The sequence below is a fragment of the Pseudonaja textilis genome, chromosome 2 (assembly GCF_049901715.1).
Source record: "Pseudonaja textilis isolate UNSWEBS1 chromosome 2, rPseTex1.2, whole genome shotgun sequence".
NCBI classification, from domain to species: Eukaryota; Metazoa; Chordata; class Lepidosauria; order Squamata; family Elapidae; genus Pseudonaja; species Pseudonaja textilis.
This window is the reverse complement of record NC_141991.1, coordinates 96699335-96714235: the sequence shown is the minus strand read 5'-3', so window position 1 is coordinate 96714235 and position 14901 is coordinate 96699335. Positions and strand designations below refer to the sequence as shown.

The following is a 14901-nucleotide window of genomic DNA, read 5'->3' as shown; positions in this document are numbered from 1 at the left end:
AATAAAATTACATTGTCTTTATCTGTTTATATACTACCTCAATCTAACTAGCCTCCAGGCAGTTTACAGCGCATATAATAAAATACCAAAGTAATAATACGCTAACTTAAAATATAAACAATTCATATAAAATAATAACTAATACTTTTTTTTCAGTGTTCTTAAGCACTCAGTGGATGCTACATATGAGAATCAGGGGCCCAGCCCTGGTTATCGCATGGAAATGTCCATCTTCTATGTGGTATATTTTGTGGTCTTCCCATTTTTTTTCGTCAACATTTTTGTGGCCTTAATCATCATCACTTTCCAAGAGCAAGGAGACAAGATGATGGAGGAATACAGTCTGGAGAAGAATGAGGTATGGCATACATTGGAAAATCCAATGAAAATATTGTATTGACAGAAAACCTAAAAAAACATTCAGTTCTCTCTTTCTCTCTCAAATCTTTAGCAGTTCAAAGACTTCAGCTTGATACAAAAATATTTTGCAAGGTGTCAGAAAGAACTGAAAATCTGATTTTATTGAGTCAGGTGACTGGTAGCAAAGGAAGTTTGATACCAGAAAGACTTCAAAGGCAGATTCTTATAGAAACTAACAAGAAGCTGCATCATGTTCTCATCATGATAAAGTTTGGAAAATTAAATTAGAATATATAAGGACAAAAATTCATATGCTGTAGTTCTATAGACTATATGAATGAATAATAAAAGCAGGGAACAAGGTTTATAGAAAAGATTACAACGTTTTATAAGACAGCAATAGGTACCTGCTACCTTCTAGCTATACAGATATACAATTCACATTATTTCCAGCAAATATGGCTAATTATGGAGAAAAGCTGACCTAAATAATACTACTTTGATCAATATGTATTGTCTATCAATTTCACGTAGGTATATTAATATCATCAACTATTGGCATTTTAGATTGTGTAGAATTGAGATTATTGCTGCTCTACTTTTTCCATTAGGCTGTTGTTCCTTACAAAAGAGAAAAGAGTCTGGTCATTCTATGGCATGCTAATAATCCTCTTTGCTTCATTTCTCTACAAATAGTCACAGCCTCCATTAACTAACTGCCCGTGGGAAAATGGCTTAAAATCCAAAGAGCAGGACCTTTTTCTATTAAAATCCACATTCTCACAAGAGTACTGTATTAGCAGATGGGACTGCTTTCCTTGCCTCCCCCTTCCCCCCCAATATCTGCCAATGGAGAAAATTACTTTAAAATAAAAAATATGGATTTTTTTCTATTAAGGGGCAGATTCTCTTATCTTAATCTATTCTTGGACAAGCCTGCTCCCCTTCTTCTCTCATTTGTCTTTTTCCTACCATTTCCCTTTTTCCCTCCTTTCCCAGGGGTGGGATTCAAATTTCTTAACAGTTTCTGTGGGCGTGGCTTAATTTGTGGGTGTGGCTTGGTCATGTGACTGGGTGGTTGTGGCTTGCTGACTGGACATGGCTTGGCGGTCACATCACTGGGTGGGCATGGCTTGGTGGTCATGTGACTGGGTGGGCATGGCCAACTTACTGTCACTCACGTCAAGGGCTGCCTCGCCTGGCCCCTCCCCTCCCAGCCATTCCTTGTCACACCCAGCCTCAACTTATCTATAGTTCTGTAAAAATGTTGTTCACCTTTTTTTGACTTTATTATCTGCATACTATAAATGTACTTTCATGGACCACTGAAAGGAGGAAATACTTTGCCCATGAGTGTGATAGACAAAAGGCTTTTAAGGGGCTGCCACAAAGAAAGGGGGGCAATGTATTTTCCAAAGCACCAGAAGGCAAACAAGAAGCAATGGATGGAAGCTGAATGAAGACAGAAGCAACCTAAAACTAAGGAGAAACTTCCTGACAGTGAGAACAATTAGCCAGTGGAACTGCCTGTCTCCAGAAGTTATGGGTGCTCAATCACTGGAAGTTTTTCAGAAAAGACTGGACAGCCATTTCTCTGAAATGGTATAGGGTTCCCCCCAAGGTCCCTTCTAGGTGTTATTCTGTTATTCTAACACTGTTCCCAGGCCCTCTACTCAGAATTTGGCATCCTCAGTTTTCCTGCCCGAGCAGTGGGTTAGACTAGAACAGGAGTTGCCAACCCTTTGGACCTCAGGGACCACCAAACTCATAATTTTAAATCCTGCAGACCAGAGACCCTAGGAAAATCCTCAAAAAAAAGTCTGCAGGAAAATTCCCCACCCTGTTTTCCTACTGATTGATCATTCTTTACTGTCTCCAGTTCTGTTCTTGGGGGCGGGGGTGGAAGAGAGAGAGAGAGAGAGACAGACAGACAAACAGACTGACTGACTGACTGGCTGACTTTTGGCTTCATGCAAGGAAAGCAGCAGAAGCAGCAGAAGTCTTTCTCTCCCCCAAATTCCATCAGAAATGAGTCTTTGTGAGACTTGTTGTGCTGGCGCAGGATGCCTTGCAGGGTCTCATTTCTGGCAGAGTTTGTGGAACTTTTGCTGTGCAGCCAAAAGCAGAAGAAGAAAGAAGCAGAAAGAAGCAGCCCAGTGGCCAGGCCAGGCGCACGGGGCGAGTGGGGCAAGTTCCCCTTTCCCCCCCTCCCAATGCAAGCCTTGTGTTTCCTCAGGCCATGTGAGCGGCTCAGCCTTGTGTTCCCCGTGCAGCCTGGATTAATTGCTTTGGGGGATACTTTGGGGGGGGACATTTCTCTGCGGACCACCAAAATTTTCTTGCGGACCACCGTTGGTCCCTGGCCCACTGGTTGGTGACCACTAGACTAGAAGACCTCCAAAGTCCTTTTCAAGTCTGTTAAACACACATGTATTTATGCTCTGGACTATAGACATTGAATGCATGTATTGTAAACTCTGAAAAATACCTGAGCAAAAATACCTGAGCAAAATACCTGCCTTGAGCACCTCCCTGCCCTGGTCCTCCCAAAGGCAAAGGACCTCCATGTGCAGCGGTGGCAGCAGGGCCTTGAGCATCCCCCCCCCCCCCGGCTTCCCAACGTACCTCCACGTGCAGCGGTGGCAGTGGCCCTGGCTGCCTCCCATAAGCAGCACCAGTGCTGGGATTCAAAAAATTTTACTACCAGTTCTATGGGCGTGGCTTGGCTTCGTGGGTGTGGCAGGGGAAGGTTATTGTAAAATCCTCATTCCCTCACTCCACTAACCTGCTTTCCAGCTCTGTTCTCCTGTGCAGGGCAACCAAAGAAGACCTAGCCAATCAGCTGGGACTCAAGAGGCAGAGAATAGATTGGGAGGGGGCACACACACAGAGGTGGTATTTGCCGGTTCTCTGAACTACTCAAAATTTCTGTTACCAGTTCTCCAGAACTGGTCAGAACCTGCTGAATACCACCTCTGAGCAGCACCGTCATCTCAGCACCTCCACCCGCTTCCTTTCTGCCAGGAGAAGCAGGCAGAGGCAGTGGAGGCACTGCGGCGACGGCCCTGTTTATGGGAGACAGCCAGGTCTGCCGCCACTGCCTCTGCATGTGGAGGTACTTTGGGAGGGCCACAGCTGCCACATGGTAGGGAGAGCTGGGAGAGCGCTATGTGGTAGCTTAGCCAGCCAGCCAAGCCCGAGGATGGAGGGGCAGGTAGTTAGGCCCCAGCCAGTGCCACCAGCGGGATGTGGCCATGCCGGTGGGGAAGCCAGCCAGCCAAGCCCAGGGATGAGGGGGAAGCCTGAGGAGCCCCGGAGACAGCCACGGGAAGCCCAGAGCAGTGGGGAAGGGCTAGCAAAACTCACAGGCTTACCTATGAGCAGGCAGATCAGTGGAGAGGATCATATCGGCTCCGGGCTGCTTCCCTCACCTGCTCTTGCTGGGAGAGCCTCTCCTGGCAGAGCGAAAAGCTTGCAAGTCCCCCTCCCTTTGGAAATGGCTCCTGGGCCACAGAGAGAAACAGGATTCAACTGGGCTGTTGCTCTGCTGCCCAGGAGCCTTTTCTGAAGGGAGGGGGACTTGCAAGCTTTTCGCTCTGCTGCAGGAAAAGGCAGGCAGCAATGGCTGGCCTGGCAGGTGGGCAAAATCAGATGCAGGCATGTCGCGCATGCATACAATGTTGTGCATGTGCGATAGGGACTGACTAGGCAGGGAGTGGAGAAGTTGGCAGAGAGGGACGGGCCAGCCAGAGGCCCAATTCACTGGTTCTCTGAACTACCAGGAACCGCAACAACCAGTTCTACCAAACCAGTGTGAACCGATAGAACCCCACCCCTGTCCTTCCCCACAGACTAGCGAAGAAATATAAATCAGTCCTGCAAAATTCGAAGTAATAAAGAGCTTTGGAAAATAATACAAGGGCCACAGCCTTTCCCCACTGCTGAATTAATGCTACCCATCCTTCTCTGAGTCAGCAGAAAACTATACCAGCATCACATTTTCTGCCTCCATTGTCTTCTTTGTGATTCACTGCTAAATGATGCTGTTCTAATTATGTCTATATAATACTCGATTAGCAAAGACATAAATTCCCCTATCTTTGCTCCTTCCCTCTCAACCAACAGGAAAAACATCCACTAGTTACTGTGGTGTAATAGGAATGCGGTATTCCTGGTTGTCCATCAAATCTAGGATTTTTCCTGTGCCTTTCTTTCTATACCGTGTTCTGTTGTAAGCTGAGCTGAATAAAATTTTTAAAAATAGGGTTAGATGAAGGAGCTGAATCATTAAAAGTAGTTTTAATGGGGGTTTCTCCCCCATCTTTTCTAAATTTCAACTTCTATATTCCTTAATTCAGTTGCAGAATGAGGGTAGACCTGTCATTCCATAGTTGTGCTCCTTCAGATTTTACTAAAATGACAAGTAAAAGAGTTGCAGGCTAAGCAGACTAGTGTTGTTGCATTATTCTGATAGGGGAAAAAAATCATAGAATTGCTATGTCAGCTCTTTATAGACAGTAGGTGTCTGGCTGGAGATGAGAGGGAAGACAGCATAGTCAACAGTCTGAATCAACAAATGTTCTGATCTCTCCCACTACTGGTCTTATGATTTTGTCTCCAACATTTTTTACAGGTTAATGACAAAGATGGATGTTAGGAAGACTGTACCATGTTCAATATTTTAATGTATTTTTTGTTTATGTTTGTGATTGTTTAATAAGGAAAGCCTCTAACATTTTTGTTGAGGAAGTGTAATAAGGTTTTTACTATTGGTGTCAGAAAGAGCTACTTTTGGCAAAGTCAAAAGTAAGAGCTACTTTTGGCAAAGTCTAAATCAGATTAGTCTCTTAGCATAACATGGTGAAGTGAAATGCCCCCCAAAGAGAAGCCTCAAGCTCATTTTATCCACAGGTAGGAGAAAGGCATGAGAAGTATTAGGTTTCATTTCTGGGTAAAAAGAGCTTGCATTTGATATATAACAATTATTGCATTTATAATTTACAATCCAATTATCAGAAGTATGTGACCTTGAATTTCTGCTACATTAATTCCAGTTCTAGTGTTTGATTATAGAAGCCTAACGGTAATTGCAGCACTCCCTTAAATCCCTTTCTTATAGAAGAAAAGAATCACTTTAAGTTTGTAGACAAGGTGGCCAAAACTCTTCCAATATCATTAAGCAGTGACTAAGTTTCCTGCATCTTTCTCCTGTTTCAGACTGGGTGGCAAAGTATTAGAATTAGATGATGACCCAGAAGAACTACTATTCCTTGAGAAGAGGAAAATTTTACACACATCATCCTGACTCATAATTGGTCTTTTTATCAGAGAAACAGAAAAATGGGCACCCCACCCCCTAAAATATAACATTTCTGGTACAGACAATTATACAAGTCTAATGACCAGACTGAGAGCTGCTTTTGATGATTCCACCAAATAGGCTACAGACAATTTTGAGATGTGATGCTTACAAAGTGAACATCAAGTGTGCACATATGTGGCTAACTGTCAATATTTTTGTTCAGGACATGGCTTGAATCAACTACCTTTGATCAACCAATTTAAAGCCTGATGAATTATAGAACAAACTTATTTGAGAAAGCACTCCAAGCACATTGGAAGTGTTAATTCAAAGTTGTGTTGTTACAAATGTAAGACTTGTGAAACAGCAGCAGAATATGGTCAGGAAGGAGTGATGAAATTACTTTCCTTTCTTTCAACCCCCCCCCTCCAAATCTAATCTTCAAGTGTTAAAGGCATTTGGGGGCCATTCCAGCTCCCTTGTTGGCTGTAAAAAAAGTAATGTTAATGTACACAGGAATTTCTTTTATGTTGTAGGATTGGGTGCATTTTGACTAGATTGTCCCCTTAAAATATTTAGCTGAGATAACAACTAAGTGTTCTATATATGTAGAAAAGGGAAACATTTAGTACGCAAATGCCCTAATGTTCTAAGCTTGGCTTATGAGGAACCAACTAACCAAATTCTAGGAGTTTGAGAGAGGAAAATTGCGATAGGATGTATAATGCTCATAGTATCTCCTTTGCCTCACACAAAAAGTTGGCTCTGCCATAAAACTGCAGATCCTGGTAGATTTTAAAGCTAGGGCAGTTTTGTAGACTGCAATTGACTACAAATATACCTAGCTATTTAGGCAGTAGGTTCATTAATGAAGATGGAAATCATTTTTAAAAACGTTTGTAACTATTTTCATTTTAGACTCTTCTATACATGCCTCTATAGCATTGGGGATGCATTTGCTTCAGATCCATAACATACATATTCTTGAGAAAAAATGCTGCCTTTGACTCTCCAAAATTCCAGACCTAGTGCCAAGCCTTTTCCAAAGAGGAAGCGGCTACAGAAATTACCTGCTTTCTCATGTCATTAAAGAAATGGAAACCTTGATGTTAAGTTGAATGTTGGGTGTCTCAGCCATCATTCTATCAAAAGGAAAAATAATTCTTTGAATTTCATGATTAGTTCTCCTAAATTCTATAATCATTAAGCATCATTAGTTCTCTCTCATTTCTGAACTTTTAAAAACTGTTTTTGCCAGTTTCAGTCTCAGAAGAGAATGTAGTTTAATTTACATGAAGATGGAATATGTATATTTAGCTCTCTTTGCCATGAAATATGAAAAGTTCAGACAGACATATAGTTTATGTCCATCAATAAGTTTATAAATCCCACATTTTTCATGAGATACTGGACTGCTTTACTAAAGTTTATTTGATGACCTGTTAATTTATTCTGAAGATCAACTATTCACACTAAAAAGGTCCATAGTGTACTTGGCCAGTTCTACCTATGCGATGTGTATACTAAAATGGAGAAATTGACCTGTGTCTCTTGGATTATCGATGGTTCCACAACTTTCCTGGGGGAATCGCAATGGATCTCATCAAAATGAATTCAGTTCTCTCCTTGAGTATGTATACACACCCACAAAGTCAAGGGGATGCATCAATTTGGAAGATTCTTGAATTTTATTACCAATTGATCCATGATTTTGCAGCATATATAAAAGCTTTTCACCCATCTTGTTTAGAATGGAATTTTCAAGCCTCATGCATAATTTCAAGTGGAATCTTGATGCTCAACATGCTTGTTCCTCATTCAAACAGACTTTTGCCTCCTTGTCCTATCCTCTGCCATCATGTGCCTTTGTTGTTCAAACAGATGCTTCTGATTTTGATTTAAGGGCAATCGTTCTCCAGACATCTGAGGATTTTGAACAAAGACTTTCCTTGCACCCTTTGATCTAGACAGCTGCTGAAGCCAGAAAGGGATTGTGATGTTTTGAACAAGGAATTCCTAGTGATCAGAAATGCTTTTTAATGCTGGCACACCTCTTGTAAGAAGCTTCACAACTCATTGATTTCCAAACAGACCACAAGATCCTGGAGTATCTACAGTCTTTTCACACATTCAGGTGGGCATAATTATCCCAATTTAATTTTCATACCACAGGCTGATATTTTTTCACACATGTCTGAATAGTTTATTCCACATGTCACACACCACCACCACCCCCATCTCACAGTTCTTTTCTCCGGTCTGAACATTTTGTGTTCCCACTTCCAATAGTAGCCTCAATCTGACCCTCTGAGAGCCAGTGACATCCTCTTCATTTCACCAGACAAATTCACACATCAGAATGAAAGTCCCATATGTATGGGCTTCGGCACATGATCTTCGGAGAGACTTCCAATTCACCTTTCCTTTTCTTAGGAATGGGAGAATTGCATCACAATGGCTGATTATATATTCCTCCTTCCTTGAGAAGCTTTTTAACTTAGTCATTAGAACATTTGGGACTAAAGGCCACATACTTTCTGCTCCAGTATTTTTCTTGTCCAAGTAGATGTTAATGCCTATGGATCTTCTTGTCTCAGCTGTTGCCATGTCTGGACTTTATCTACAAACTAGCTGGCCTGTTGCATTGCCTCCCCTTTCTAAAGGAGCCTCGAGTCACAGTTTCCATGGATTATACAATTAGTTTACCACCTATAGGGCATGAACATGTCATCAGTGTTTTCCAAAATGGTTCCTTCCATCTCCTGGCAAGTCTTCAGAGACTGATTCTCTATTACATATTCTGGCATTGAAGCGTTCCTAGTCATCTCATTTTTAACAGAAGTGTTCTAATCACAGGCTATTTTCGGATGATCTTTTCCAATATTAGGTATTAAACTTAACTTTTTTCTTCAGTGCATCACCTACAATTCACTTATGAGACCCAGAGGATGAATGCCATCTTAGAGCAATGCCATCATTGCTATGTAAGCTACCAGCAAAACAATTTATCTACAGTCTTGCCTGTGGCTGAATTCACATGTAACAACCTGGTTTATTCTTCTGTTTACATTTCTTTGTTTCAAGGATTCTGTGCAGTTCTTTCACCTCATATAATTCACTTTCTCCTAGCCTGGGGTCATGTCCTTTCTACAACAACTTCAGGTAGTACACCAGTTCCTTGAAAAACCATTATATTTTCCAAGGCTTCCTACTGCAAACTGCTGACCACCATCACCCACTGCTGCTGGAAATTCAACTTTCTCTGCCCTTGCAATCTGGTTACAGGAGTTATCAACTTGAACTCTGAGGAGAAGGGAGCAGGTTTGAGGAACAGGGAACGGATTTTTGCCAAGAGAACCTGAACTGCATCTGCATCCACCAGCAAATATCTGGATGCGGATAATAGGCAAATCTGTAAAAAAGCATTCCTGTCCTATCTGCCTCTGATCCCCAGGATGGGATTGACACTTTTCCATTTCTTGTCCCTGGGACAACAAGTTTTGGACTGGGACGAATTACTTCCTCATCACCTGTTGGTTGTCAAGATATTTTGGACACCTCCTCGTCTCCTTGGGGGAAAGATTTCTGGACACAGAAAAGTGCCTAAACAGGAGATTATAATGTTGGACTTTTCTCTCTGCCTATCGTCTCCTTCAGTTTTCTCCGAAAGAGGAGACAAAATCATCCTCCAGCTTTCTGGATTGGTGGGAGGGAGGAATTCTTCAGTTTCAGTAACCAATCAGTGAAGCAGTAGAAAAGTCCTGGATCCTTCCTGGGTCACTCATGCTGGGGAAGAGGAAGGGAGAAGCACCAAATATTTCCAAGAATGGGGTGGGGAAAAGAGAACCTGAAAGATGAGGTAGCATGAAAACTAGTTCTGGATAGGTGAGAGGCAAATAATCCAAAACTAAACAAATACATTTACATAGAAATCCGTAGAACCGGTAGCTCTAAAGAGCAGCAGACATAGAACCGGTTCTGTCTGCTGATGTTTTTGCCCACCTGCCCACCCGGGCTCTTACCTGACCTTTATTTCCTGATTTTTCAACTTCAGCTGCCGAACGAGGCACAGCTGCAGTTAAAAAAACAAGAAAAGTGGGCTGTTTCAAAGGCTGCTTCTTGGCAGCAGCATGCTAATGACGATTAACAGGCACGCGGCTCACAGTGGGGCAGGGAAGCTCATAAATCCCGAAACGGTAATTAACCCTGTCGTATCCCACCCTGTAAGAACTAATTACCATTTATTCTTGCTTTCTCTCCATTGTGGTATTCATGTCTTCAAAAGAAAAATGCAAACAAATTTACTTAAGGTGAAGTTTCAAAAGGCAATTACACTTTCTGTGTGTTCTTCCTTGAAATATTTTGCTTCTCATCCAAGAAGTTTCTTCAACTCAAACATTTTTTAAAAAAAGAACCAAGAAAGTCCACTTGCTTTTTGAAAAAGCACCTTTGGGACAAACATGACCTGGATGACTAAGAATCTCCATAGACATAATGGTGCATTGTTCCCAGATGCAATATAGAGCTGTTCAAGGTTCACTGCTGATGCCACAACCATTGTTAACCATCATATCTTCATGATATATCTGACATTTCTAGCCTAACACAGAGGCTGCTGAAATATATTCAGGTGGTTAGAGATTTTTTTTTTCTTCAAACATAAATCTTCCTAAATGATACGTGATTCTTCCATGATACTAGGGGTATTGAGATCTGCCCAATTCCTATTGACCATTTTAGGCTGCTGTTGGCTTGTGCATACCCTCTGATCATGTTGCATTGCCCTCCATGGGCATTTTGGTTCAGGCTGCAGGAGTGAATTGGTTTTTACAAATAGCAACACACTTACTTTTCAGACTAGAAGGAGAAGAGAGAAATGCTATTTTTAAACCTACCACGTACTCAAGACCACAAGATTTAACATCTACTCTGAAAAATGGTAACAGATGAAAAGGGAACAATTTTAGTTCTTTTGCTGTCTTGCCTATCACCTTCCCATGATTTTTTTTCCATCCTTGGACTGGCACAGTATATTTTTATGCCATCACTACCAAACAGGGAGATTTTGGTCTCATCACTCCAAATGTCACTGTCTCATTGTTACTCCGTCCAGGTAACATGGGTTTTAGCTTAGTTTAGTCTTTTCAACCTTTGTTTGAGAGATAAAAGTGGCTTTTTTCATGGAATTCTAGATTTTAGGCCAAATTCCTACAGTCTGCACTGGACAATCCTTGCACTCAACTTCACATTGCATTGTGCCATTTCCTCTTGTATACACCCAGATGATTTTCTTCTACCACATAGGCACAGTCTCTTAATTCTTCTATCATCACTTGCTGTTGTGCACCTTTTCCTGCCTTTACCAATGTGGTTTTGTAGTGACTGAGTCTCCTTATACCTCTTCAAAACTTAGAAATGCCACCTTTGGTTAAGTTTTCACCAATTTTTCTTCTAATTTCTTTATAACTATAGCCTTGTCCACTTAATAATACTATTTTACATCGCTTTCTGGGCAACTAATCAATTCTTTGCACCATTACTTTAATTTTATTACATTTTACAAGCTTATTAAATGAAAGAACACCAAAAAAATCCAACCAACTTGATAGCAATCACATAACACACTGACAAGTGTCCTCCTCTCAGCTTCAATACATGACATCAATAACTGAATCTACTGTGATCTGATTGGCTCATTGCCAAAACAAGATGACACCTGATTGGCTCTCTAAACACTCATGCTCATTGGCTACCATCAGATGAAGGAAAGCCACCTGATATCAACCTAAGCAAGTTGTGCTTTTTCTGGTTATTTGGCTATAACTTTTCATACAATGCAGATTATTGAAGAACCTTGTTGCATTACATTCTTGATTAAATTCTCTTTCCATTGATACATAATTTTATGGTACTACTCCAAAACAAAGTAGAGTTATTAGCCATCAAACCTCAAAAATATACTTTTCCCTTGGGGGGAGTCTGTTTGTGGCCTAATAGTATGAATAGAAGAGATGACTCCACCAGACTATCAACCATCTGGAAGCCTGCACTCACTCACAAACAAAAAAATCTCTATACCACAATCCAGGCAAGCACCTGGACACAAACAGACCCCCCCCCCAATACCTCCAGCCCAAACACACCCCAGCCAGCTACCCAAATAAAACCTAGCTTCCTAATAAATAATTATCGGCCATTCACAAGAAACCAAGTTGCACTAAAAAACCTCAATGCACAAAACACAATGTTGCCAACTAATCAAGAACACAGCAACTCAAAGACCAATAAACACAGACCTAGACTCCCAGCCAATAAGGATGAGGCAAAATTCCATTCAAATAAAGCAGAAAGCCAGTACCAAATTCAAACAAAAAACGGCTGCCAAGCCTGACACACACGATTAAAAAGAGCCCAATACACAAGCCTGAGGATGGCAGATGAGATTCTGCCGATACGTCACTATAACTTTAAAAGCACAACTATTAAGACGTGGGAAAATACCCGAAAAAACCTAAATACCATACATATAAATACCCATGTAAACATAAGAATATATCTATCTATATCTATCTATCTATATATATATATATTGCATGTTTTAGAATATATATTTATATTTAGTGCAGCCAAGCCTCACTAAAAGCCTCCAATACAGGAAACACAATGTTGCCAGCCAATCAAAAAACACTACAAAACAGACAGAAGATATTAGAAACACGAATCAAGCAGAACACAGCAAACTCCAAGACCAATAAACACAGACCAAGACTCCCAACCAATCAGGATGAAGAAAAAAACCATTCTAACATAGCAGTAGGCTAGCACCAAATTTAAAACAGAAATGGCTGTGAAGCCTGACTCACAGACGAACACAATACACAAGCCTGATGATGGCAGATGAGATTCTGCCGAAACATCGCTACAACTTTAAAAGCACAACTATAATGATGTGGGAAAATACCTGAACAAAGCTGAATATAAATACCTGCAAAAACTTTAAAAAACAGAACATGGCAAACTGGGAGAAAAATATGCTAATTATACAAACCTTATAGGTTAGATTTGGTTAAGTCAAAGCAAAAAGTGAGATTTAATTTTCTCTTTTTCTTTCTCTTTTTTGGTGCATATATGAAATAGAAAATGTAATTGATTATATAAAGGACATGAGAAAATAGAAAATATTATAAATTAGAAGGGATTATATTGGAATGTAAAGTATTCATATGCTTAAAAGTAGGGGAATGAAAACTTATTAAAATTATATAGGTAAACTTTGGCTAACTGGAAATGAAGAAAAAATATGAAATTGTTAAATGAATATCTCTGGAATAAATATAAGCTATATTATAGGTTGGGGGATATACCATGTGGATCCTAAATATATTAGTTTTATTTTATTTTTACTCTTTTTTGATTGTCTACTATATATTGGTCTTGAGAATGTTAATGATGATAATAATGTATAATGTAAAATAAATAGGTGGCAAGCTGAAAATGGAAATAACAGGGGATAAAGAATTGAAAATATATGCGAAGATGAAATGATCTTGATATTGAACTGATGAATTGAAATATGAAATGGAAACTTATTCAAGGATTAGAATAATGGATGATGACTTGATGTGATGTTAAACAAGAAAGTTGAAAATGTAATTATGACTATGCATAAATGTTGTAATCTGGAACTACGTTGCTCACGTGAAGAGATGTGTAAAAAAATAAAAATAAAAAACTTTTTATTAAAAAAATGATTTTAAGACAGCAATATGAGGGAGGCAGTGGGGGGAATACAAACTAAATCATTAACGCAATTTGGCAATAAGATTAGGCAATGTATTTGTAGCTGCACCAAAGTTTTCAGTGTAACATACATCCTGGGACTTCTTTCCTTAGCATTTTTTTTTTTTTTTTGCTTGAAGGAGACTTAATACTGTAGATTCCTGACTCTTGTTTCTTCCTTTTTTCACAGCGAGCTTGCATTGATTTTGCTATCAGTGCCAAGCCACTAACCCGACACATGCCTCAAAACAAGCAAAGTTTTCAATACCGAATGTGGCAGTTTGTCGTTTCCCCTCCTTTTGAATACACCATTATGGCCATGATTGCCCTGAACACCATTGTCTTAATGATGAAAGTAAGTAGATATTGCTATGAATTGGTACTATCTACATTGAATCAGTAGTGGGATTCAATTTTTTTTTACTGCTGGTTATATGGGCATGGCTTGGTGGGCATGGCAGGGGAAGAATACTGTAAAATCTCCATTCCCACCCCACTCCAGGGGAAAGATATTGTAAATTCTCCAATCCTTCCCCACTCCTGGGGGAAGGTTACTGCAAAATCCCATTCCCTCCCCACCCCACTAACCTGCTTTCCAGCTCTGTTCTCCTGTGCAGGGCAACCAAAGAAGACCCAGCCAATCAGCTAGGACTCGGGAGGCAGAGAATAGATGAGGGTGGGGCCAGTCAGAGGTAGTATTTGCCAGTTCTCTGAACTACTCAAAATTTCCGTTACCGGTTCTCCAGAACTGGTCAGAACCTGCTGAATACCACCTCTACACTGAATATATATCATATGTATCTTGACTTGCCCATATATCATATACTGTATATGCACACACAAACAGATGTGCACACACACACACACACACCTATATAATTATTTGAGCTCTGGTTAATCTCACCCTATTGATCTCCCCTTAATTCTGCTGACTAATTCCTGAACTGTGGACTAACCTGAGTCTTCATTATATAAACCTTACTTTGGGTCCTAGACTTTTAGATTATTGTTCAGATCACACTAATTTAATTAATGATTGTGCTGTCTTTCTCTCTTGTCTTTCCCTCATACCCCCTCTTCAATAGTTCTACAATGCAACAAGTCTTTATGATAATTTATTAAGGATGTTCAACATTGTCTTCACTGCCCTGTTCTCCTTGGAATGTATTCTGAAAATCATTGCCTTTGGAGTGCTGGTAAGTATCACTCTGGCTAGAATATACAAATTCCACTGTAAAATATAAGCAGCATTCCGCTACCATACAATAGGAAAAAATACATTACACCTTTTTTAAGGTAACTATTTAAGGCATCTATCCCACTATAGGTTCTCTAGATTCTCAGGCATTGTCTTCTATATCAGGGGTCGCCAACCTTTTGGACCTCAGGAACCACCAAACTCATAATTTTAAATCCCGCGGACCAGAGACCCTGGGAAAATCCCAAAAAAAGTCTGCAGG

The 14901-nt window shown here is 40.4% G+C and overlaps 1 protein-coding gene across 1 annotated transcript in view; it reads left to right on the top strand.

Moving 5' to 3' along the window:
- Nucleotides 1–14901, top strand: part of CACNA1A (calcium voltage-gated channel subunit alpha1 A) — a 345788-nt gene that overhangs the window by 262490 nt on the left and 68397 nt on the right. Inside the window, exons 30-32 of the mRNA XM_087924614.1 lie at nt 157–358; nt 13632–13796; nt 14527–14637. Of these exons, the coding sequence (XP_087780740.1) occupies nt 157–358; nt 13632–13796; nt 14527–14637 (478 nt within the window). The remainder of the gene's footprint in view (nt 1–156; nt 359–13631; nt 13797–14526; nt 14638–14901) is intronic.